General features: G+C 45.8%; 1 protein-coding gene and 1 long non-coding RNA gene across 14 annotated transcripts; one reads left to right on the forward strand and one right to left on the reverse strand.

The window, feature by feature from the left end:
- Positions 1–222: 222 nt before the first annotated feature.
- Positions 223–7642, forward strand: LOC127336171 (uncharacterized). 13 transcript variants are annotated; one of them, XR_011752766.1, is made up of 7 exons: positions 239–1567; positions 5651–5713; positions 5837–5887; positions 6108–6361; positions 6710–6773; positions 6980–7193; positions 7308–7642. It is a non-coding gene; the product is annotated as an uncharacterized lncRNA (long non-coding RNA). The 13 variants fall into 13 exon arrangements; XR_011752761.1 differs by having other exon boundaries at positions 226–1100; positions 1202–1567; positions 5651–6361; XR_011752762.1 differs by having other exon boundaries at positions 226–894; positions 977–1567; positions 5651–6361.
- Positions 7643–8102: 460 nt separating this feature from the next.
- On the reverse strand, positions 8103–16890 carry LOC127336163 (probable LRR receptor-like serine/threonine-protein kinase At1g56140). The gene is made up of 24 exons (XM_051362946.2): positions 16273–16890; positions 15999–16188; positions 15840–15911; positions 15043–15114; positions 14887–14958; positions 14497–14568; positions 14309–14380; positions 14153–14224; positions 13964–14035; positions 13796–13867; positions 13648–13722; positions 13462–13533; positions 13297–13362; positions 13148–13213; positions 12997–13041; positions 12412–12473; positions 11929–12308; positions 11643–11841; positions 10206–10367; positions 9998–10116; positions 9527–9737; positions 9209–9440; positions 8970–9120; positions 8103–8670 (listed from the first exon to the last, which is right to left on the reverse strand). Exons 1-24 carry the CDS (start codon positions 16409–16411, stop codon positions 8338–8340), a joined length of 3078 nt encoding a protein of 1025 aa, XP_051218906.1. The 5' UTR covers positions 16412–16890; the 3' UTR covers positions 8103–8337.
- Positions 16891–26455: the final 9565 nt, after the last annotated feature.

A 26455-nucleotide genomic window follows, 5' to 3' on the forward strand; every position in this document is an offset into this window, starting at 1 on the left:
AGATTTGGTTTAGTTTAAATTTAGTTGAATCTCGTTCGAATCTATATAATATATGTCAAGTTCGGATGAATTTAATCGAATCTCGCTCAAATTTAAAATTTCCGGAATTTTGTATGGGGATAGAGCGACGTCTCTGAAACACGGCACGAATAAAACACGTTCTTCAAACGCTCTATCCGGTGCTGTTTGGGGGACGTGACTGGAGATCTCTTAGCCTGGTTGGAGCCGCTTTTCCTCTTTGGGAAGAGGATGAATGAAATATAAGAAAGGAAGGCAAGCCATCTGCCGGTTTGAGAGGATGCCATGTGGGCCATTGCACCCATGGTCAAAGGAAAAAAAAAACTCACCCCACCTGCGTTTGACCCTCGACCTCCGTTCGTCGCCCCCACCACCTCGAAATCCTACCTGCCCCGGCCGCTGGCGATGGCGGTGGCGTTCCGGTCGGCGACGAGGATAGCCTCCTTCTTTGGGGCCGTGGAGGGCGACGACGCCGGCTCCGGCACGCGCGGCCGGACCCCCAATGCTGCGGGCGGCGGAGGCAGCCTCCGTCGGTTGAGGAGCCTGAGCAGTTTCCCGCCGCCGCCGCCCGGCCGCCGCTCTCCCCAGAGGACGTGCCGGCGCCCTCCTCGAGGTTCGTGACCAAGGTCAGGGGCGGAGGGTCGTTGGCAGGGTGGAGTCCGAGGACGACGACGGGGAGGTGCTGCCGTGCATGGAGGACTCGCGTGGGCGCCTCAGGTTCCCGGCGCCCGCGGAGAAAGGCCACGGTCGGCTCCACCGGGAAAAGGGCGGCCGAGCGGCGAGCCGGAGCTGCCGGCACGCGCTGACCTGGCGCCCTTCCGCTGGCTAGATTTGGTTCGGCTCTTCGACCCCCATTTCTGTCGGGCACCAGCTGTGGTAAGGAGCAGCGGCCACGATCGTCCGGTGTCGCCACCAGCTCGACCATACCACAGCTGACTTTCCCCTCTGAATGTGCTAGATGTCGCCTCCAGAGTCTCAGTGGTGGCGTGAATGGCATGAGAAAGAAACGTGGTCAGATTTAGTGTGGAATTTTCCACCATATTGTGACGTTTGCATGAGTGGGAATGGGGGAAACCGTGGAGGTTGTTGTGTCTTTGCATTAATTTATGCCATCATTGTACTGTTCAATCGGCCATGTTGCCCTTCTAGACTTACTAAGCTAATTCTTCTCACTTTTTGTCAGGAAACTCTTCTAAGCATCAACTCGTTCATACCATGAAAACCATGGTGATGTTAGTTTTGTCACATCAAGATCGAGCAATGGTGGCGGAAGCATATCACTGGATTTCAATTAAGTTTGTCCACATGGTACCAGCCTATCTTCTTGCAAAAGGACTTGGTTTGCTAAGAAAAAATGCTTACCAACATTGTTTGCTTTGAGGTAAATGAAATTTAACTGCGCTTCCAATCCTGTATTGATATATCCATCACTTTTGATTTTACATTGGGAAAAGGTAATCTGGATTCAGTACCAAGCATTTGAGGCTCCGCTCGGTAAATGGTGTTTCTGTGAAATCTTGATATTTAGTGATGCGAAGGTCGCAAATAGGTACTGAATTAAAATGATTTCTTATACATGATAACCATGCATTCTTTCTCTTTTCGGTGTCCTTTAATTTTTTCTTTACCTTTATGTGCCATACCTTAAGAAAGAAGTTCACATTACCCCCATAACTATCGTGTTTTGGAAGGAGAACCCCCACAAGTTTAAAATGGGGACTTAACCCCTCCTAACTATCAAATACCAGGTAATTCACCCCCTGTGCTCGATGAGAGCTGTTTTTCTCGGTGGTTTCGCTGAGGTGGTTTGAAGCTACAGGGGTACTACCACCATCACGTTGAACATGCGCCAGAAGTCCTTCTCGTTCTGCTCTGTCACCGCGTAGTGCGGTTGGTGGAGCTCATCATCGTCTTCACGGGCAGCTTGTACAGACGGTGAGGGCACATCCAAGTACCTCAGAAGAAGCAAATGTGAATTCTTCAGTCAGTCAACACTCGTTCTTTCAGAGTAAGCAGTAACACAAAAGTAGTTCGTAATGAGCAGAAATCCACATCTACAACATATTATATAACCATCTCAATGCTGATGAGCTCTACAGTGTAGCAGACTCAATGCACATATGTACTTGAATTTCAGCGAACATATTCTTTCAGCGTAAGCAAAACTAGATGGAGCTGCACACAAAATAGCTGTTCACTTACGGAAATTGGAATCCACATCTACATATACAACCTATTATATGGACATCTCATAGTAGTAATATTGATCTTGATGATGATTTGGTTTCATAGCAAAATTACTAGCACGTTCAGTGCTAATTGGTACTTGTTGGAGTATCTGTTGGGCTATCTTCTTGTTCTCTGTTGTGGCCCATCTGGCCCAGCCCAGTCGTGACCTATATAAGTTGCTTCTATCTCTGTAACCCTAAGCTGAGAGAGTTCCTCCCTGCAGCCTCCTTCTACCTCAGGTTAGGCCCTCACCTCTGTCCACAGAACTTGATTTACAAATTACATCTGCAACCTATTATACCAACTTCCTGAGTGAACATTCTTTCAGACAAAGCAGCAACAGGTTGCAGTGCGCAATAACAACTTCAGCAGAAACTCAAATCTACAGTCTCTAGATGGCTGCAGAATCCTATTGTAGCAGAATTCCTATTGTAGCGGAGATTCCTGCAATTCCTGGTACACCTACACCACCTAGACCCGTACCACCAGAAAGATGGCTGCAGAATCCACTTGTGTACTCTAGAAGACAAGTACAAAGGGAGCAAGTAGATGCTGTGGAGGAGCAACAAGACCAGGGGCAGGGGGAGCAACCTATTGGACCTGAAAATCAAGAAAGCACAAGTGTAGATTCTGCTGAGGAGAATCAATCTCAGACTGAGTCCAATAATAGCCTAGACTTGCCAATTGCAATAAGAAAAGGGGTAAGGAAAGTTGGGCCCCCAAAGCGACTGAGTTATGATGACTATGACGTAGGAAATTATATTTCTTACGAGGCATTGTCACCCTCTTTTCGGGCTTTTGTTGCTTCACTTCAAACTGTATCTGTTCCTAAGGATTGGAAGGCAGCCAGGTTGGACCCGAGATGGTGCAATGCTATGATGGAAGAATTGGAGGCCTTGAAGAAAAATAAAACATGGGAGTTGACAGATCTCCCTAAAGGAAAGAACACAGTAGGTTGTAAGTGGATCCATTCTGTAAAACAAAATGCAGAAGGAAAAGTGGAGAGATATAAGGCAAGACTTGTGGCAAGAGGATATAGTCAGACTTATGGCATTGACTATGATGAGACGTTTGCACCAGTGGCAAAAATGAGCAACCTTTGTCGAGAATATTGATCTCTTGTGCAAGAAATTTCGGATGGCCCTTGCATCAACTTGATGTCAAAAATGCATTTACGCATGGTGATCTTCAAGAGGAGGTGTATATGGAGATGCCACCGGGATTTGTCGGACCTGAAACTAAAGGGAAGGTATGTAGATCAAGAAATCTCTATATGGTCTCAAACAATCTCCACGGGCCTGGTTTGATAGGTTTAGACAAGTGGTGTGTGGCATGGGATATGGTCAATGCAATGGAGACCATACCTTATTTTCTGAGACATTACGAGCGAGAAAATCACTATCCTTGCGGTGTATGTTGATGATATTATTATCACGGGAGATGATGATGTTGAAATCGCAAACCGAAAGGATGCTTGAGTCAAGCCTTTGAGGTGAAAGATTTGGGAAAACTTAAATACTTCCTTGGAATAGAAGTTGCAAGATCGTCAAAAGGGATAGCACTATCTCAAAGAAAGTATACATTGGATCTCTTAGATGATATGGGCATGCTAGGGTGCCGAGTGGCTTCAACTCCTATTGACCAGAATAATAAAATCACAGCAGTCGGAGAACCCATAGACAAGGAGAAATATCAAAGACTTGTTGGAAGACTAATATACTTATGCCACACAAGACCAGATATATCATTTGCAGTGAGTGTAGTGAGTCGCTATATGCATGATCCGAGGGATGGACACTTGGAAGCAGCTCAAAGAATCTTGAGATACTTGAAAGGCACTCCGGGAAAAGGATTGTGGTTTAAAAGTAATGGACACCTAAATGTAGATGGATATTGTGATGCAGATTGGGCTAGCTGCCTAGATGATCGAAGATCCACCTCAGGGTATTGTGTTTTTGTTGGAGGAAATTTGGTGTCATGGAGAAGTAAGAAACAATCTGTTTTCTCGAAATCAACAGCCGAAAGCGATGTACGAGCTATGTCACAGGGCCTGGGTGAAATGTTGTGGGTACAAAACCTTCTAAGAGAGCTGAAAATTTTAAGGCAAGGAAGCTTGAAAGTGTGGTGTGATAATATGTCTGCCATAAACATAGCAAACAACCCTGTCCAGCATGAGCGCACCAAACATGTGGAGATAGACAGATTTTTCATTAAAGAAAAGATTGATGCAGGGATTATCTCATTGGCTTATGTGAGATCAAGACAACAAGTGGCAGACTGTTTAACAAAAGGACTAGGATCAAAGGAGTGTCATCTTGCCTGTGACAAGATGGGGATGATTGACATTTATCACCCATCTTGAGGGGGAGTGTTGGAGTATCTGTTGGGCTATCTTCTTGTTCTCTGTTGTGGCCCATCTGGCCCAGCCCAGTCGTGACCTATATAAGTTGCTTCTATCTCTGTAACCCTAAGCTGAGAGAGTTCCTCCCTGCAGCCTCCTTCTACCTCAGGTTAGGCTCTCACCTCTGTCCACAGTACTTGATTTACAAATTACATCTGCAACCTATTATACCAACTTCCTGAGTGAACATTCTTTCAGACAAAGCAGCAACAGGTTGCAGTGCGCAATAACAACTTCAGCAGAAACTCAAATCTACAGTCTGTCATCTCAATATCTCATAGTTGCTAATATTAGTTTTAACGATGATTTCATAGCAAATAATTCCGAGGTGAAAGCATTGCACAGCTCCTGCAACATAGCAAGACCCATTAATGCATATCTGTACTAGAATTGAAGTATATATTGAAGAGAAAATAAAAAATGATATATACCTCCATTTCCCGGTGAACAAACTCGAGAGCCTCTCCAACCATGTACAGGGGCACCAGCATGTCCTGGCTGAGATGGTTTTCATGGTAGTAATTCCTGATGGCCTCGCCTTGGGTGGACTTGAGCAGGGACATCTTGGTCGGCATCAGCCAGCTGAAGAGGTACCTGAACCAGAACTGGTCGCTGAAGGGCAGGATGAGCTTCCCCGCCCAGTACAGTAACCGGATGTGGTGGTGGTAGTACTGCCTCGTGGGGGGCTGTACTCCACAAACCGCCCTTGTACTCCGTGGCTCTAAACCATTGTCCATGTCAGCAAAACAGCCGAGCAAAACAGCTCTGATTGCTTACAGGGGGTCAATTATGTGGTATTTGATAGTTAGGGGGGTTAAGTGCCCCATTTTAAACTTACAGGGGTTCTCTGTCCAAAACGCGATAGTTGTGGGGGTTATTTGAACTTCTTTCCATACCTTAATGATCTTTTCCAAATCCATGTCTGCTTTTTTTTTTTTTTTTTTTTTTTTTGCTTTACACTATGTGTATGACTAATTTCTGGACTTATACTTATATATGAAGGTATATGAAGTTTTTTTTTTTTCGCTTTGCTTAAATGGGTGAGACGATAAAAGATATATGAAGGTTGGCTTGATGACACTGAATATTAATATATTACTATTATCTTACTTAGAGTGAGCAATGCTTTTTTGTTGTGCTTTACACTTTGTCTATGACTTATTTCTGGACTTATACTTTTATATGGAGGTATTTTTTTCGCTTTGCTGAAATGGGTGAGATGATAGAAGATATATGAAGGTTGGCTCGATGACACTGAATATTAATATATTATTATCTTACTTAGGTGTGAGCAATGCACATTTTCTTGCTTTGCGTGCTACCACCAAATATTAATAGAATGAATGAGAAGTCATCTATTTTCCATTCTCAAAATTGTTCAAAATTTGGCAATTCTGTGTCTAAAAGCTGTTTCAGTTATAGAAGTTGAATATTTTCACGCTCTTCTTTACCGCCACAGCGAAGCATGCCTTCCCTCCTATTTAAACCGTATTGTATGTGGGGTTAGCTGGAATGGCTCTCAGCGATTGGCTGCGTAGGTGAGGTCAACTGGTGGCCCTTCATGTCGGTGTGTCGTGGTGGGCATGTGCCAGTCGACATGTGCTCCATCGAGTATTGAGGAAATGCTCGCGTGGGGATCCGAGCATGTAGACGATGGAGGAGGACATTGGAAGGGAGCGACGTTGTGCTGCGGCCCTCTTTGTATATTCTTTGGTAATCTGACATTCAATATTTGCATTAGCTAACTGCACAAGTATGCCTTTGAATGTTTGCAAATTAATATTTAGTCTTTTATTTGTGCAAATATGCTTCCTTTCAGATCTTAATTAGTAATTTTGCTAATACCGTACTACACACAATATTTGCCTGAGTTTAACATGTTGCAGATTATGAACTCTTCTTTTTTACTTAGGTTATGCAATTCTCTAAAGAATGGCTCTCAATCTGCAATATATCTATTTCTGTTACATTTAAAACCATTGAATCGTCGTTACTTTCAGATTTGGTCAATATATATTTCAAATAGTATCAATGACATGTTATGTTGCTCACATCTTGCAGATTATGAACTCTTCCTTTTGGTTGAGGTTATGCAATTCTCTGAAGAATGCCCCTCAAGCTGCAGGTAAAAGTATATTATCTATTTCGGTTACACTTGAAACCATTGAATGATGAATTGTTGTTACCTTCAGATTTCGTCAGTATATATTTCAAATAGTATTAATCACATGTTCTGTTGATCAATATTTTTTGCTGTCTAAGGAAAGATTGTCATGTGCGTTTGAGTAATACTCTTGAGCTTCTGATTATTCTGTTTGTCGTCCTATGTAGGCATACCTTTTCAGAAAGGCTTATGTCAGGGTAAGCTATTCTAAAACAGAAGCATACTTGTGTCACAACAATGTATGCGAAGTATCAGTAAAGGTGTGCAAAAGTACACCGTTTGTCATAGGGAGTCCTCCCGCATTGGTCGGTCTGGTCAGTTGGGTTGCTATCGGACGGCACCATCGTTCCACCGATCTGTTGTTGCCATAGGGATTCCAAGGTTTGTTCGTTCACTTATTTTTTGATCTCCTGTCGATCTTTCCTTTGATTTACCTTCATTTATTTTCGTCTTTGTGCATTGCCTGTGGATTTTCTTTGTATCCTATGTCTGCAGGCTGTCGCGTGGAACAGGTGTCGCGACTGGTGCAAGAAGACAGCGGAAGGCATCTAGTAAGTTGCCTACTCAGAGCGATGAGCTCCAAGAAGTGAAGCATCAGTTAGTTTACAGGCGGCTTTTGACAGGGAGACCGCTTTTGTTTTGATACCGCTGTGCTCAACTCATGTCTTCACTATGTCTTCTGGGTGTATTGTCAGGCCGGCTTGAACTAGTGTTTGCTGCATTGCCATGCCGGCTTGAACTAACGACTCCGTGCCAATGGCATCGGCTCATCACTGAGTCCAGTCAAACCCTACATTTACAACTTCTAATGAATTAGTTCCTGGCCGTTCCATCCACATATTGCCATTCCATCTACATAGTCTTTACTATCTGCTCCGACTAAGTGCCTTACCTCATCGGGGATATAGTGGAGGCTAAGTTTTTCATCTGCGTGTTTTAGGTCTTCATGTTGCAATTTCGTTTTGATTGGTGCAGAAAGAACTTTACCCCTAGCGCTTGTCGTGATCAATCTAGAGATACACTTCTCTTTGGATCATGATCAAGTTTGTATGATCCTCAATCTGAAACCTGTTTGGAAGCTATTAATTGTTTCCTAGCCAGCTAGCTAACCAAGTAACTGCCATCTGTTTGGTATATGGCATATTCATGACCTTATCTAGAAAGGAGAATAACTACTTCCTCCATCTAAAATTAGGTGTCTCAACTTTATCTAGATACAGATGTATCTCTCTAGATAAAAGTGAGACACATATTTTTAGACGAAGTAGAATAAATGAGACACGGAAAAAATTAAACTGATAAAGACATCACACAACAGTAGAGCAGGCGCCCATGCTCTCTGTTCACCACAGCAAAATGTCAACTGATGACAACGCCTGCTGATACACTCCGGTAGGCAAAGGCCGTGCATCAACGAGGGATATGCAGCGGGGAGAAGCGCGTCTATCCTTCTAGTTCTCAACAGGTGTGTAGCACAAGAAGTCACCATGAGGCCTGAGCCGGGCGATCACCCGTGAGAACCATATCAACGGCCTTCGTCGCCCAGGAACGGCAAGTGCGCTGTGCCAGACCTCGGAGTCAAGCTCGACTGCCCGCTGACCTCTGAGCTCATGAAGCTCGTGTCGCCGCCCTTGATCTGCCACTCCGTGATGTAGCTGGGCTTGGCCACATTGTCTGGCGCCTCGACGTCACCAGTCAGCATGGCCACCACCCTCGACATGGATGGCCGCTGATGGGGCGAGCCCTGGGTGCACACAAGCGCCACCTTGATGGCCCGGAGCACCTCCTCGCTGTTGAATTCTTCGAGCCTCGGGTCTAACATGTCCAGAGGGTTGTTGTGCTCGTACAGTTCCCAGACCTAAAAGCATCGAGATGTTAAGCTAAAATGCAGCACATTGTGTTCAAGTACCGTAGAAAAATCGAGCAGACTGAATCTTGAACTAGCATATTAAGATTTAAGATGTACTAGCAGTTCCACTGCAGTTCTTCTACATGATGCATGCACTCATATATGCCAAAACTGTGTTTGGAGGGTTTGATTTAAAATTCAATGAAAGCATGTGAGCTCTACATTTCCAATATTTAGTAGGAATTTTATTATAGGTTTTACCGACAAGACAGAGAATACTAGGGCCTGCAGTTCCTCATTTGGCTTACCCATTCAAAAATATAAATCTTGTTTTGGTCCCCAGTAGTGTAATAGTTTGGTCTTCCAGCTAAAGTCTCCAGTACAACGACGCCAAATGCAAACACATCAACCTTCTCCGTCACATGGCCTCTCATGGCATACTCAGGTGCAAGATAACCACTTGACAAAGGAGAGCATAAACGTCATTAGCATACATATGAAAATATAGTACGTAAACATAAAGGTTAACAAAATGGAATGCACTTACAATGTACCAGCAACTTTCGTGCTGACATGTGTCTCCTGTTCATCATAAAGTTTGGCGAGCCCGAAATCTGAGATCTTGGGGTTGAGATTGGCATCAAGAAGGACATTGCTGGCCTTTATGTCCCTGTGCACAACACGGATGCTAGACTCTTCATGAAGATAAGCTAGACCTCTTGCAATGCCTAAGCATATGTCAAAACGTGTTGGCCAGTCTAGATTTGACCTCCCTTTTCCTGCATATGTAGGTTTATGCTTTTAGTTACTTATACTAAGCCTAAATTTTCAGATTTATAGCTGCGTCAATCAACAGAATGTGTACCAAATAGAGCATGGTCTAGGCTTCCCTTCTCTAGGTACTCATAGACCAGCAATGGCTTATTGCCCTCAAGGCAGCAACCATACAACTTCACGAGATTACGGTGCTGGACCCGAGATATGGTTTCTATTTCCGTCGCAAATTCCTTTTTCCCCTGATGAGATGTTTCAGACAGCTGCTTCACTGCCACAAACCTCCCATCAGTTAACTTTCCCTGCAAAAAGGCAACATTTTCAACAATGGAAATTTCAGGTACTGCACTGTCAAACATCATTTGCTCCACATACAGTGAAATAAATCCCCTCTCTTCATTTCAGGAATTTTATAAACATCTCAATCAGAAACTAAAATAACTTCTATAGACATGTCTGTCATCTAGTATTTCCTTGTACACCTAGCTTATTGGAAGTTACTTCCAGAACAAAAACACTTCAAGGAAATTCAAGAGTGTACGACTCTACAGGATGAACCAACCTTATAGACCGATCCATAACCTCCTTGACCAAGAAGATTATTAGAACTGAAATTTTCAGTAGCTGACCTCAGTTCTCCATAGCTGAGGACATTAGGTCTTCCCACAATACTGTACAGCTCTGCAAGACATCACAAAAGACATAACGAGCTTACTTCGACTACTACTTTGCTCAGTTATAACACAATGTGGTCCTAGTGTATCCCATACCTTCTTGCTCCAACGTTAGTTTTCTCTTTTTCTGCCTCCAAACAAAGATTCCAGCAAATGCTAACAGTCCTAAAACTGCCACACCAACTATTACTCCCGCAATCACACCTGTTTTACTGCCTTTCTTCTTTGCCGCAAAATTACGCACTGTAGGGGTGAAATCTGACACAAAGTTCACTTGTTAGAAATGTGATGTCAACAAAGTCAGTATAAAATGAGGTTGAATGAAAGGTTCGATTATGTGTAAAGTGGTGGGTGTATTTCATCTTAAATGTCAAGCTACACATGTATTAAATATTTCACTTCTCTAAAGTTTGCTTACAAATATCTAACCCCTAACCTAGTATTCCCGAGTAGTTTGTTTATTACTATATTTCATTTACTAGTACTGTTGTGAATGTTTATAACCAATGTGGTAGTTAAGATTTTTAACCAACTTTTCATTTATTTTGTTGAAGAATATCTGAACTCTTTAGTTTGAGCAAAGCTTAACTGGATGCGATTTCACTTTCCATAGTACTGTAAATAGAACGATGAAAACTTCTATAACATCTACGAGTACAGAACGGACTAAATGAAACATATGTATCAACCCTCATTTTCATATTGATGCTCTAGCGTATCCGGTTCTTTTTATTTCAACACGCATAAGATTGCATTCATCATAACTTTAATGTGTGCTTCTACCAAAAACCTAGAGAATATATTATAACTGGTAAAAAACCATTATTTCTCTAGAAGCCACATCGGGTACTCCTCGTGCAGGCCAAGCACCGCCTTTATGAAGGAAATGGCTCTCAGGTACCACTGCTGCCTAGTTCGGCTAGCTGGACCTAGGATCAACCCCGGTGCTCTACGAGATGGTCTAGTCAGGGTCATGACCTCCATGGAGGTAACATCAAAGTTTCATGTTCTAGTTAGATATTAAATGTTAGATGTGTTGATGCGTATAAGTGGATTCTCTAGCCCTTTACATCAGTTCGGATTTTTGGTTGTGTTGGATGAAGCTTGACATGGTATAAGAGCCAAGGTATCAAGTTAGATTTCGAGTCCGGTGTGGCGCAATGGCGCAATTTATCCTAAAATTTCCGGGGCCCCTCCATCCATGTAGAAGGTCTCTTGTGCCTACCTGAGTTCCAGGTGTTGGCTTTATGTTCTTCCATCACATGCGATGAAAGGTGTGTTGATGTGTATACATGGATTTTCTAGCCCTTTTCATCAGTTCGGACTTTTGGTTGTATTTGCTAGTACATGAAGTTTGACAAAATGCAATAATGGTAGAAGTAAAAAACTTTAAAAGTGTGCATACTCGGCATGTTTTTGTGACCAGGGGTGGTATACTAGTAGTATGTGTTAGTTGATTTTACTTCAACCCGACATTGTGGACAGTATTATAACTTCAGTGTGAAAAAAAGAAGTTCTAGGTAAGGTTCATACTTGGAGTTGCGCTTAAAGCCGCTATTGCAGACCCATAGTAACCTTGGGTAGGAATGCAGCAAGTACCCTTGCCAGCCCAGAAAAGATGAATTTCAAGAAAGTTTTTTACCACAGGAACAACATACTGCTTCTTCACAGCAACATAGGATTTCCCTCCTGCAGCCTTTTTTATGTCGAAGTTCTGCTCCTTGCGCTCTCCCTATACAAATATCAATCAAAAGAATTTATTGGTCACCGTAGACGAGCTAACATTACTAGTTATCAGAAGTTAAAGCTTCTAAGCAACCTGGAGATAGATATCAAAAACTCTCCTCCCTCTGCTTTTCCAAGCCTGTGGATCAGGGGAGTCAAATTCTGCAAATTCAAGTGTCACTGTGTAGTTTCCATTCTCGAGTCCAATGCCATAGTATCTCAAAGATGATGGTGACATTCTTGCGGTTTGGAACAACCCAGAATCTAGTGTGTTCAGAAATTGGCGTGAACTGTAGATTATGTAACTTCCGTTGGGTGGGTCCATGAATCTTCCAGTGCTGCTAATACCCCATATAGGTTCACCCCCAACAAAATAAGATGCGGCACCAAGATTTGCATTATCAGCCTGATACATCGAATTGTCTGAGCCTGATATGGTTCTACTACCTCCACAATCTACCGCTAAGGAGGAAGCTGCATGTAAGTTAAAAATCAGTAGTCTTTACTTGGGAATCTGCAATTATGGGTCTGATATTACTGTTGTAGATGAAAAAAGTGCAAAGAGTAGAAGGATTACACTGTGGAGATCCGAGAAAACAAGGGGTATCTCGCTGAAGACAATTCAGCCCTGGCAAAACACTACAAATGGATAGACCGAATATTTCAGCTCCACTTACAAGCTCACATGATCCATATTTTTTCAGAGAACACACTAACAAGAATAATTGTGCCTATATGAATTTTCGTAGGAATATATGATGTTGACATATATAGACCACCCTTTTCCATCAGTTCAGACTTTTGGTTCTACTGGTTGGTGCATCAAACTTAATATTGGTATCAGAGCAAAGGTCTTAGGTTCAAAATCCTGGCTTTGGCAATTTAGAAGAAAAAAATTGCTTACCCTCTTTCCGTAACGTTAAGGTCTTATCAAGTCACATGTGAGAAAGGGTGTTCAAGTATATGTGGATTATCCAACATTGACCGTGACTTCTAGTTCATAGATTGGTGCATTGAACTTAATATGGTATCAGAACAGAAGTCTTGTGTCCAAGTCTGGGCCTTTGCCATTTAATAAAAAATGCTTTCCCTATTTCTACCACATTTAGACCTTATCAAGAAGTTGGTGCATGAAACTTAATAGTTGAAATTCAGAAATTACCTGTCATTGGAGCTATCCATCACAAAGTTGTTTGCCACCAAATTCCTAAGCACATCACAGAAAGGATGGGGTGGGAAATTAGATTTTTTTTGTTGCTTAGTTCAATCACAGTGGCTATGAATGTTCAATCAGTAAAAATCACGAAGCATACAATTGCAGGTTTTTCTGGGTAACCCACGAAGGAAAGCTTCCTGAGAGATGGTTGTATGAAAAATCTCTGCAAGTTAACACAATAAAGTTTGAGAAATACTGTTTCACAGAGCAAATGTGGAGTGGAACTCAAGGAGCATGTATTCATACAAATTGGTAAGTAGTTGATTTTTCGTAGCTGGTAGACTTCCTGAAAGGCTATTGTTCCCAAGAAATCTGATTGAAACATTTTTTGGAAGAAGGATATTTCCAAACATCAGAGAAACAGTGATTCTAAGAAGACATTATGAGAAAACATTATCGAGTAATTCTTACATAAAAATAAGCGAAGGAAGATTAAAGATTGATAGAGGTATTTGGCCCGTGATATTATTAAAACTCAAATCCCTGCACCAATGGAATAAGGATTATTAGACAACATAGTACCACACTTTTATATGAAATATCCGTAGTAGAAAGGTAACCATTTGAATGCATTATTTTAGTAAGGAAAATGCTTACAATAAATTTAGATTTACAAATTGGGAGAATTCTACCGATGAAAGTGTGTCATATATCTTGCTGTTCCTCAATACCCTGCAAGTCAAATTGTTGAATTATAAGGATCTTAAACGAACATGGAAAGTAAAGTGAAGAACACGTGCCATACAGATCACTCAAAGATGTCATGTTTCTCACAAACGCCATTGAAGAGCTTCCATTTACTATGTCGCCTATTCTCCTGTTACATTCAGACAATCAATGTGTGCATCAATGCCACAACCTTATCTTTGCAACGAGAATGCAACAACTGTAACTGAAACTACTAGAAACTTACAGGCTAGTCAACTTCATAAGATTAGAAAGACTTATGGGAATCGGTCCTTGAAAAGAGTTCCCTTGGATCCTCCTATCATATGACACACATTTTGTGTTGATAAGGAATTAATGCAAATCCATTCTAGACTTAGCGGTGTCTTTGCCTGCCATTTATTAACATGGGTGATTGGTGGAACATATATCTTACAGTTGGTTCAAGTTGGTGAAGCTCCCAAGATAATCAGGTATCTTCCCAGTGAAATTATTGTCTGATGCCCACCTGGATGCATGAGAGTGTCCAAGATTATAGGTTGAAAGTTGAAACCTTAGTGTGAATTAGACTGATATTGTGTTGCAAAATTACAAAGTTGACAGGTTCGTAAGCTGGGACAGTGTCGCTGGTAGAGGACCACTGAAGTCATTACTATCAATGTACCTACATTTCGAATACATACATCATTTTTCACTAAAGAATATGATTGTTAACCTGAAAAATGCAAAGGCAGGACGTGTGCAAAGGGAAAATTGAAGTGACCAAATAGATTTACTTACATCTGCTGAAGTTTTGTCAATTTTCCTAACTCATCTGGAAGTGATCCATTAAAATGATTTGAGCCCAATGCACTGAAAGCATAAGATAATCTAGGTCAACTTTATAGCAATGTTAAAAAAGAAGTGTCACTGAATCCCTTTTACCAGGCTAAATGCTCAACATCTGATGAGGAAGACAGTCTGTTTTATTGGGTTTTCCATTCCAATGAAACGAAAGAACATACTCTAAGCCTCTACTTAGCACAAAATATACAACGCCATGCACTTTGCCCGACTGAGTCTACATCCGAATTTTGACAACAAATTCATCTTGAATTATGAAAAATTGAAACCTGATTAGAAGATACCACTCTTTAAAATTACTCATTGGAACACAAGATTGTATCTTACAGTAATAAGAGCTCTGTAAGATTCCCAAGCTCCTTTGGCACAGGTCCAGATAATGCATTGGTGCCCACGGTTCTTGTGATATTGGAGAAAAAGAATGTAAGATTGATTCAAGTCAACACGTATACTGGAAATTTGTTTTTGAGTTTGAAGCCATACATGTACTGCATAGTAGTCAGTTCACCAAGGAATGCTGGCAATGGGCCGGTCAAGCTGTTTTTCTTAAGGTCCCTGAAACAATAAGATCAGAGACCAACAATGTTAATCACATATATCTTACACCGAGTTTGGGCGATTCGGAACTTTACATCAAGTCAGATCTTTAGTGTTCAACTGTTTATCGCAACTGAAAATCGGTAATTCAGTGCAAGTTTTTATAAACTGTACAACAATTTTGATGTTAAATGGTCGTATAACTTGTCATGGTTTTCACCTGTAATGACTGGAAGTGGAAAAAGTTGTGCCCCATGAAAAGTAAAAGTCAGCTACACCTGAAACAATCGACTACAATATTCAAAACTCTGCTGGTTAGATTTACAATGTGAACTACAGACACTTCCGCTGCATAGCTGCCTACGTCCTGACTCCTGAACCACTGAACCTGGCCCGATAGTTATCGACAACAAGTGGTTTTGCTAATTCCGTTATGTTTCCCATGAAAATTATATTATATACTCCCTCATGTATATTTTTACTGAAATTTCGTCTCTCAAATTGTATAACATATACATTATGGTCCCTTCATAGTTAAAACCGTTTTAACGGCCACATTTTAGAATTTACACACATTGTAACCAAGCAATCAAATACTTTTTTTTTTTGCATTTTTGACTCCATTTACTTGTTCCTCATGCAAATATCAAGATTATCATTTGAAACTCCATCCGATGATTATGAAGATTGAAATCTTCATACATGATTGAAATCTTCGAGGGTGGGAGTGAGGAAACACATACAGTTTGGTGAGGCGAGTGAGGTTCCGCAGCTCTTCCGGGATGGGGCCAGCGGCATCCAGCTCATTTATCTTCCTGCACCATCCAAGAATATACCACATAATCACTTCACATGTTCATCATTTCTGATTGATACAAATGCAGGAAAAGAAAGGTTTGTACAGTTTGGTGACGTGGCAGATAGTGCCGTTCTGTTCGCTGCAGTCGCACTTGATGGCCGGGTTGAAGTTTGGGTTGTCGTCCAGCACCACCGAGTCGTCCGTGGCGGCGCCGCTGCAGAGGTTGCCGCTTATGTTCCAGGACGGCTGCGCCTTCAGCCCAAACTTGGCCAGTATCGCGTTCACCGCCGCCGCTGCCACCCAAGCAGAAACGCATTGAGAATCCAACAGAAATCACGCTTACAACGATTAACGAGTGAATCTGCGTGGGTACATACCTTCGGTTGGGTCGGTCTGCGGCTGCGGCTGAGCCTGAGCTGCCGCCCTCCGAGAAGAACACAGAACTGACAGGAGTAGCAGCAAGGAGAGGAGGGAGCCATGGCGTAAGCACGAGCTCCACCTTGGACACGGACCCATCTCCGGATCTCCCTCTCCTCAGATATTCAGATTGCAGCCCCACGGTGAGAGGCGATGAATCAGAACAAGAAAGTGGGCATCCATCAGATACTAGTACATATATTCAGAGCTACGGAAATATGCTGCTAGCCAAGTGGTGAAAGGTAGCAATTGTTTTTTCATAGAAGTGGCGTCACAAGATGTGACAAGATTGAGGTGCTATGAATCCAATAGGAGTTGTGCTCTTCCTTTTTCCACTTTATCTACTCGGCTTGCCACTTGATGGTTGAATCACAAGCCGGCCTATGCATGGATTCACACGGACACGATTATCATGGAGTAGGTGAAGAGGCAAATAATTTTTTTTTCCGAATTTTCACCGGGGGGAGAGGTTCCCCACCTGAAAAGAGGCAAATAAGTTTAAACTTTCCATGGAATGGGGCCGACTTCCCCCTTTTCATTAAATATCACTGAAGACTGGTTGCTCCAGGCTAGGAAGAGGGCTCCTAAAAATCTCAGACTTGACTTCGATACTGTGGCAATCTTGGTCCATTGAACGCCAGACTTTTCCAGCGGGAGAGCCACATGGTGGATCCTGTTTTCGAGCTAATCATAGAAGACATCCGCTCTTGGAGAGCTGTGGGGTGTACGATTGCATTTTAAGTGCCAGCGGAGTCCAGCAGAGCTTACTTTTTGGACTAGTGTCGTTTTTTTTGTGGTGGTCTTTCCTTTTGTTTTGGCTACCTCGGCCGATCCTCTCCACAATCTGTCACCCTTGTAAAAACTCCCCTTTATTCTACCTTAATGAAGTTCGGCCTATGCCCCTTCGAAAAAAAATCCATGGAAAGTGTATGCATTGCGTTTACAGTCTCTTGAAGATGGTGTGATTCTAGAGTTACATGAGTACTAGTTTCGTATATGTGATTGGTGGAAGTTAACATAATTCACCAAGGAAACGCACAAGGTGCCGACGGTTATCCTCTGTGCCGACGGCTAAATATCGGAACCGTCGGTACAGAGCCCGTTTCGGCCAAAATAGCAGGCAAGCCATCGGCACAGGAAGCCCTGTGTCGACAACAACCATCGGTATAGTTTTGGCCGTTGGCACATACGCACATAATTTCTCGGAGAGAACAAAGTACCCCGTGTATCGGTACACATTACAACATCTCCAACTACAACATTTAATATATACCTAATAATAAAGGGAAGATTGTTTCCTTGGTCCAACACTTTTTTGGACCGATTTGCCCTCCCATCAAATCACTTACAACGCACTATTGCCACCGAACTTTGCCATCGTCCGCTCGTTTTCGTGTATCGTACCAGGCGTGTCCCTTTCTTTTCCTTTTATAACCCCTTGCGAGATTCCTAGCTCCCACGGTTCCCTATGTATGAGAACGAGAACGTGAAACCTAAGAGACTAGATCGGCCGCAACGTGAGACCAACTAGACGAGATCGAACACAGCGACTACCTAGGTCGGTACATGCAATCGATACGCTCGCCTCCGGAATCACAGATTATGCCCTGAAGACAGTCGCAGTTCCAAGGAATCCGGCGCCGGGGCCGCCAGCGGCGCCGCCTACAACGGCAACCTCCTTCACTGCATGCTGTCCGGCAACACAGGCATCCCACGCAGACAAGGCGAGCAGAGGAGAGCCCATGGTGAGGAGATAGAGCACACGGCCCCCAGTGGTCGCCGGTGCGGGCCGCCTCGATGATGCGGCAACTTTGTTCGACTGAGACCAGGGGAGGTAGAGATTAACCGGTACTATACATACGCCTCGCCATTGCCTCACGCTGGGCAGGAGAGCTGGTCGGTACCGAGGCTGAGTGAACGAACGAGCGACCACCAGGTTGAGCCCGCCTCTTTAACTGTAGCTCACCTCGCTGACGCCTTCAGCTCACCGCATCCTTGAGTTTACAGGTCGCATACGACTGTACGAAGAGCCTAAGTGCCGGTTGGTTGTCGTTCGTGCTGCAGAGTAAGAGATACTACTCGAGATAGTCACATCGGCAGCACCAAGCTCACCGGATCTATCAGAATCGACAAGTAGGCATAACCAGTATGCAATTTTACGGATTTGGGATCAGCACTCTGAACACATGGGTTATCACAGGTAGTTTTGGTTCAGTCAAGACCGATGTGGAGTTTTTTTTCGTCACGTCTGGAGCAACTTGCACTCTAATATTATGTGATATGATTATCAATGATTGCGATAAAAAGGAGAAGTGTTCAAGACTGATGGTTTGATGAAGAGATTGAGTAATTGTTTTCTCCCGGTGCAACGTACGGGCGCCTTTGCTAGTATATATTTACATATGTATCAAGAGTAATTCAAAACGAGCTAGCTAGGTTTGTAAACGTGGTCGAGCCCTTCGTTTGGTTGTAGAACTCCGTTGTGCTATGGCAGGGCGACTTGGATCTGAATACCATAGATCTTGCCATGTTAGCTACTATATCATACCAAAAAGATGCCGCGTTGATGAGATAGATCATACTTCCTCAAAAGAAGGCGTATTTTGTCTTTTCAAAATCAAGTAATGTTAACTTTGATAAGCTTGCAGGAAAAACTACTGTTAAGTACAGTATGATATAGATATAATATGAAAATATATTTAACTACGTATCTAATGACGATGTTGATTTGACATTTTAGGTGTTAATAGTTTTTCTATAATCTTAGTTAATTTTTAAATTGTCTGTCTTTGACCAAAACATATACCTCTTTGTTTGAGAAAACGATGGAGACATAATATGTTCGCTACAAAATAGTCCAATGGATTCATGACTTGACCAATCTAAGAACGATAGCTAGTCGCTAATATTTAAATGGCCAGCATGATAAATTAAGCAGTGCAAAGTACTCAACTCTATCCTGACGATCCTGACATTCTACCTAACTTCTTGCTCTGAACGCGACAAACCAGCCAATACCGGAGCAACCAGCTTATGCGCCAATGTGAGCAATGTAAAAGGCCCAATATATCTATGACAAGTTGAAAGAGAATACTGGTGCAATCAATATCAAGGCTCAGTATATATACAAGTGGAAAGAAAATATCGAGGGAACAGCGTCAGGGAGGCCGCATCACGGATGTGTGTACGGGCTTATCTTTTAGCGAGATCAGTGTGTTGACCATGCAGCACACGTCCAATATATGGCCATCCATAGACATATTCTTCACAAGCAATAATTGTGCACATGGGCACGGACAAACCTTGTTCAAACTTGGAACTTCAAAGTCAAGGGACTACTATTGCAAAACTTTTATGCATGTCCAAACAGACCAAATAATATACGAGAGTAGATCTGGTGTCTTCATGAAGGATTGCTCGCTTTTTTTTAAACATAAAGCCTTAGCCCAACTTCAAATTAATAAAGCCACGAATGAAAGATACATGATGCCGAAGGTTCACCTTTTTTTTTTAGACCGAAGGCACAGAGTGCCCGACTTTAAATTAATAAAGCCCTGAGGCGTAAACAGATACAATGTTTAGGACACACCCCACAGAACACATAAGGACAGAAGATTCAGGCCACACTGACCAAACAAGTAGCATAATACAGCCCAGACTAACACGAATAGCGAAACACAGAGAGCTAAGAAGGCCTGCTTGGCTGGCGATGTGGAGCAGGAGGTGGTGCGCATGTCTGATCAAAGAGAGCTTTAAGCATTGCCTCCAGCTGGGTCAACAGTGGTTCGTCCTTGTCCCTTTGGAGAGGTCGCCACAGCTGCAAGTTAAGTCTGGTTAGAAAAAAGCAGTTTGCTGGTTGTTTTGGAAAAACAGCTTCGATAGTGAATTTATTTCGGATTTTCCAAAGCGCCCAGCAGATTGCCGCGAAAAGAACTCGCAGAATGCGTTTGGACTTGTTATTCAAGTTATGAATACACCTCTCCCAGGTGGTAACACAGGAGGGGTTCCATGTCACTCCGAGCATGTCCCTAACTCCAGCCCAGACAAATTGCGCCAAAGCGCATTGGAAGAAGATGTGATTGACATTTTCAGGGAGCCCACATAGGGCACACAGCCCATCGGAGGGGCCTCGGCGTTTCAGGATCTGGTCATTGGAGGGTAGGCGGCCTCTGGCCAACTGCCAGAGGAAAATTTTAATTTTCGTGGGAATTCTGTCTTTCCAAATCGCCAAGCTCAACGGCGATTCAGGACCCTGAACCAGCGATTTGTATAGGGACTTGACCGAGAAACGGCCAGCGGCTTCCAGTTTCCAGATTACTTTGTCCCCACCTTCCGACGGAACCACGTCCTCTAATTCCTGAACCAATTGTAGCCAAAGAGAGGTTTCTTCCTGACCAAAAGAGCGCCTAAAGAAGATGCGCCAACCGTCACCTTCATAGGCCCGCTCAATTGAGATCTCTGGATCCGCACAGATTTGGAACAGCCTGGGGTACCTCACACTGAGGGCGTCTTCCCCAGTCCAGTGGTCAGTCCAGAACCGGACATCAGAGTTGCTCCCAGGGAAGAATCTCGCACCCTGTTTGAAGACATCCTTAAGTTTGTGTAGACTGTGCCAGAATGGCGAACCTCCCACCGCTGAAGACGAGAAGAACTGGTCTACGGGGTATTTGGCCTTAAGCAGCTGCAGCCAGAGCAGTTTGCTGTCGTCTTCTGTGAGCATTCTCCATATCCATTTTGTCATAAGGGCGAGATTCAAAAGCTTTGTATTTATAACGCCAAGTCCACCCTGGGCCTTGGGTTTACAAATGTCCTCCCAAGCCACCATGTGGTATTTCCTCTTGTTTCCTTGACCTTCCCAGAAAAATCTGCATCTGTGTCTGTCAAAACCATCGTGTGTACCATCTGAAAGCAGGAACAGACCCATGGAGTAGATCGGGAGGTTTGACAGACAAGCGTTGATAAGAGTTAGGCGCGCGGCGGACGACATAAACCTGCCCTGCCAAGGTTCCATCTTCAGAGCCACTGCGTTCACCAATGGTTCCATCTCAGCCATGGTAACTCTGCGATCACACAGCGGGAAGCCAAGGTATTTGAAGGGAAGGGTGCCCTGTGTACAGTTCAGCAGGTTGGCCACCCTGGCCTGTTCAGCATGTGGCGCCCCCAGCACCAGAACTTCACTCTTGTGGAAGTTGATCTTCATGCCCGAAAGCAGCTCAAAGCAGATGAGAAGGAATTTCAGGTTCGTGATGCCCAACGGCGTGTTCTGAATGAGGATGATGGTGTCATCCGCGTACTGGAGGTGGGACACTCCCCCCTCGATCAGATGGGGAACAACCCCTTCAAGATGACCAGCATCCTTTGCTCTGGTGAGCATTCCATCAAGCGCATCTGCCACCAGATCAAAGAGTAACGGGGAAATAGGGTCCCCCTGCCTTACTCCGCGTTTATTACGAAAGAATGGGCCAATCTCTCCATTAACCGAAATGGCAGTCTGGCCACCACTAACCAGCTGCAAAATTCTATGCATGTAGGCCCCAGTAAAACCTTTCCTAAGGAGCACTTCCTTCAGGAAGTCCCAGTTCACCCTATCGTAGGCCTTCTCGAAGTCCAATTTTAGCACTATAGCCTGCAACTTCTTACTGGTGATTTCATGGAGAATCTCATGGAGAGCAAGGGCTCCATCGTGAATGAATCTGCCTTTAATGAACGCAGTTTGGGTGTGAGATACAATCCTGTGCGCTACCGGAGAGAGTCTAGTGGCATACGCCTTCGCCACCAGCTTGAAGATAACATTGATCAGCGCAATGGGGCGGTATTGCTTAATCGAGTCAGCTCCCACTACCTTTGGGATAAGAGACAACACTCCATAATTCAGCCTGGCAACATCCACCGTTCCCAGGGCAAAACCGTTAACAATCTGTAGGACCAACCCTCTGAGTCCAGGCCAGAAGTGTTTGAAGAAACTCACAGAGAAGCCATCTGGGCCTGGGGCTGTGTCAGTTTTGGTGTCCTTGAGCACTTGTTCCAGCTCCTCCATGGAGAAGGAACGAAGCAACTCCTCATTCTCCTGCTCCGTGACCCTGATCCCTGCTGCCCAGAAATCTTGTTGTAGACATAGCATCTTTGGCTCCTCAGCCCCCATCAGCGCTCGGTAGAAATCATAGACGTGTTGCGTGATCGCCTGATGGTCAGTAATATCCCCCTCCTCTGTTCTCAGGCTAGATATGTGGCACCGGCGCCTTCTGCCGTTGGCCACAGCATGGAAATATTTGGTATTTGCATCCCCTTGGAGGGTCCATCTCAATTTCCCCCTTTGTCTCCAGTATTCCTCTTCCTCGCTGAAAAACTGGATCAGTTGGTCCTCTAAGTGATATCGTAGCGCCCAACCCCCTTCGTCCAAACCCTGCTCGTCAGCAATTCTATCCAGGCTTTGGATGCGGGCTAGGACCTCCTCCTTGATCGCCCTTCGCTCCTTTCCCAGGTTGGCACTCCAGCCCTTCAACGCCTGGCGCAGCCCACTGGCCTGCCCATGCCAGATGTCAATAGGGTCCCTAGGGTTCGAGTTGGTGGCGAGCAACTCCGCCCACCACAGCTTCACCTTCTCCGAGAAACCTGGCACCGCGAGCCAGCTGTTCTCAAATGCAAACCTGGCCGTCCTGCGAGGTGCATTCTCACCTGAATCCAGAATTAGCGGCGTATGGTCCGAGCCGATCCTAGTTTCAGCAATTAGGCGTGCCAAAGGGAAACGAAGTTCCCACTCTGGGGATACAAACGCACGGTCCAGGACACTCCTTACCGGGTTTGTTTGCTTATTAGTCCAAGTGTAGGCAGCACCCGTTCTTGCCACTTCAAGCAGGGCCCATCTGGCGATCGCATCATTGAAAAGGTTCACCAACGCCCAATTAATATTGCTATTGTTCTTGTCTTGTGCTCCCCGAATCAGGTTGAAATCCCCCATCAACATGATCGGGAATTGACTATTATCAATCCTTCCTTCCAGCTCTTGGAGGAAAGAAGCAGAGCGGGAATGATCTGCTGGCCCATAGACCCCAATAAATTCACATTTGGACTTGGTCGGTCTATGGAACAGCTTGGCGCTGAGGAAGAACTCGCCCTGAGCCAGTGCGCCCACCTCGAACATACTATCTCTGATACCCATCAGCATGCCACCTGATCTACCATTGGCCGGAGCCCAGTGCCAAACAAATTGTTCCCCTTCCACCAAATTACGCAATTCCTGATCTGTAAAGTCCTGGCGCATAGTTTCCTGTAGGAAGATAATATCGATCCTTTCTTTTCTAATGTAATCTTTGAGCTGGGTTTTTCGGCCACTCCGACCAAAACCCCGAAAGTTCCAACCAAGGGCCTTCATTATGCAACCCCCGCAGAAGCTCGTGCTTGGCGAGCTGGAGTATCCCTTAGGTTAGGCCGCGGGCCCGTGAACTTCACCTCTTTCTTCCTCCTCGGGCCTCTAGAAGTACTCGCTATCTCTGCGAGCGTGATCCGCTCTGGATCATCCCCCGCCAAGTTAGAGGAGTCGACCGTGGCCCGATCCTGCGCAACACTTGCTGGATCGGCCACACCTTCTGCGAGTTTCTGCTTCTGAACTTCTTCCTCCTTCAGCTTGGCCTTCACGATGGCCTCGGTGATCCTGGCTTGGGCAAGTTCCTTCGCACGAACAAGGGATAACAAAGGGGAAAGCGAACCAGCAGAGGGATCCAACCCTAAACCCGCATCCCGTGCAACTCCCCAGAGATGTGTGTCCGAAACCGAAGGAAGAACCAAGAAAGAATCAGGGACAGAAGGCGCGGAAGGAGTACCTTGGTCTTTTTCTGCCGCCCGTTTGGAAGCCGTAAGCAGCACATGCTCCGAGCTCGCCCCTTTGCCCCTGGTGCTGCGGCGCGTCGCAGTGATTGGTGAAGAAGTCACTGCGGCACGCGAGGGCTTGACGCCAGGTTTCTTCTTGTTGCGGGATGGTGGGTTGTCTACCTCACCATCCTGCTTGCGCTTGAGCTTGGCGATCTTCTCCGCAAGCGTCTCCTGATCAGCTTCCCAGTCCTCCGGGCTCTCCCAACCCACCTCCTCCCTGTCCTCCTCCGACATCCTCTGACGCTTAAGGATGGTTGGAGAGATGGGTTCCTCTGATTTTGACTCGCTGGAGGTTTGGGCCAGGTTCTCCGACGGTGGTTCTTCAGCTTGTGGGACAGGGGAGAGGCACTTCTTAGCATTGGGGAACAGCTCCGATTCAGTCAGGTTAGACCCGTACTGATTGAACGGAATCGGCTTCAGGTTGGACTTGGGAGGAGCAGAAGCTGGTTTTGTGGCTGAGTGGTCTTTGATCGAGGGGATAGGGACGCTGCTGCTCCCCACTGAAGACTTGGAGCCAGGTTTCTTGGAGGGAAACACCTGCGGCTGGAAGGGGAGGGGCATCTGCAGCTGCACGGTCGGTGGCGGACTCTTGTCGGCCTCCCCATCTTTGCCAGCTTCCTCGCCACCCGCCTTGTTGCTCGTAACATCACCCATTGGTCCCTTATCCTTGCGCTTCAGGTTGCTTCTTTTCCAGTGGGGGGCAGAGCGGCTCTGATCTTCAGTGTCATCCTCATCTTGGTCATCCTCCCCGTTACTCGGGCCTGGGGGAGGGGGCTTGGGCAACTCGCTAGCACTGGATTTGGAGCACTCCACAGACACCCCAAGGCGAAAGCCCTGCATGTTGATGAACAGCAGAATCGAGGAAGGGATCTTGTCAGGGGCGTGCGTGTGGAAAAGCATCCTCACAGGGCCGTCCGGGGCCGCCAGCGACTCCTCATCCACCACACGAGGACGCCCCAGCATCTTGGTGCCTTCCAGGAGCAGGTCGACGGAGCGTAGAACCTCAGGGACGCCGGAGAGGTGAACCCAGATCTTGGATAGCGCCAAAGAGGCCTGCGGAGTCGCAGAGGCGTCCGCGAATAGCACCGAAATCTTGCTGACGGGCAGGGCAATACCCCCAGCATTCTTGCACAGGTTCTTGCAGAGGTTGAGGCTGGCTTTGGTGGGGAAGACCACTGCAAAGTCCGTGTCACTAATGCGCCTGACCCTCCAGTCCCAGTTGTCCTCCACCAGCGCCTTCAGATCTTGAGTAAGCAGCTCACAAGTCATGGTATTTTCCACCGCAATAACCAGCGCCGCATGGTCCGTGCCTGGACCAGCCCCCACCGGCAGCGCCTCCTCTTCCAACTCGAGGCAGTGGAAACCGACCCCGTCAATCGCGTACCCGTACCACTGCAGGGAAGCTTTCTTGGAATTCTTGGGGCACATGCCCGTGGTGTGCCCATCCAGATCGCACACACCACAGTGTGCAGGGAAGTGACACCCCGATTGGAAATGGCCGTCTCTGCTGCAATTGAAACACTTGATATTTGCCTTCTTGCTTGCCGGCACCACCTCCGCCGCGTCCGAGAGAGCCACCGGCGGCGGAGTCGGAGCCGACGGCGCCTGAGGAGTGGAGTGCGAGACCGACTTGGCCTTGGGCGGCTGTGCCCCCTGGCGGTTGTGCCCCCACTTCTTCTTGTGTTGCTCCCGCACGCCGGACGGGCCCGCGGCAAGCCGGTCTTCCTCCTCGCGCCACCGACCAGCGTCCCGCCGCCACTCTGGCGCTCGGGCACGCTCGCGGTCCCAGTCGCGGTCGCGGTCACGGCGGCGCCCTTCATCGGCAAAGCTCCTCCTTTCCCGCACCTCCCGCTCGTAGCCGCGCCCCTCATCGGAGTTGAAGTCGTCGAAGCTTCGCTTGCTGCTCCCCACCCTCTGCTCTCCACGTCCACGCTCCATCCCTAGCTGCGGCGACCCTGCGGCGGCAGCGGCAGAAAGACGGCGAGGGATCTGACCGGAGAGTCTGGTGGATCTGAGCCAGACGCGCACGTCCAAGAGAGTGGCGGCGTGGCTGTGGGTGAGGTCTAGGGTTCCCGCGGGGATCCAGCGCCACTTAAGTACTGGAGCGTGGCCGCCACCCACACTAGGGTTGGGCCGAAGAGGTGGGCTGGGCCTTTGTCGGGCCACCCCCGTCACTTGATCACAGCCCACATCCAGGGAAGAAAAGATCGCAGGCCCAGGCACATGCTCCACAACAACCACACTGGGGGAGTGGGCCGAAGGGCCCACCTGACT

The sequence above is a fragment of the Lolium perenne genome, chromosome 2, assembly GCF_019359855.2.
Source record: "Lolium perenne isolate Kyuss_39 chromosome 2, Kyuss_2.0, whole genome shotgun sequence".
Lineage (NCBI taxonomy): Eukaryota > Viridiplantae > Streptophyta > Magnoliopsida > Poales > Poaceae > Lolium > Lolium perenne.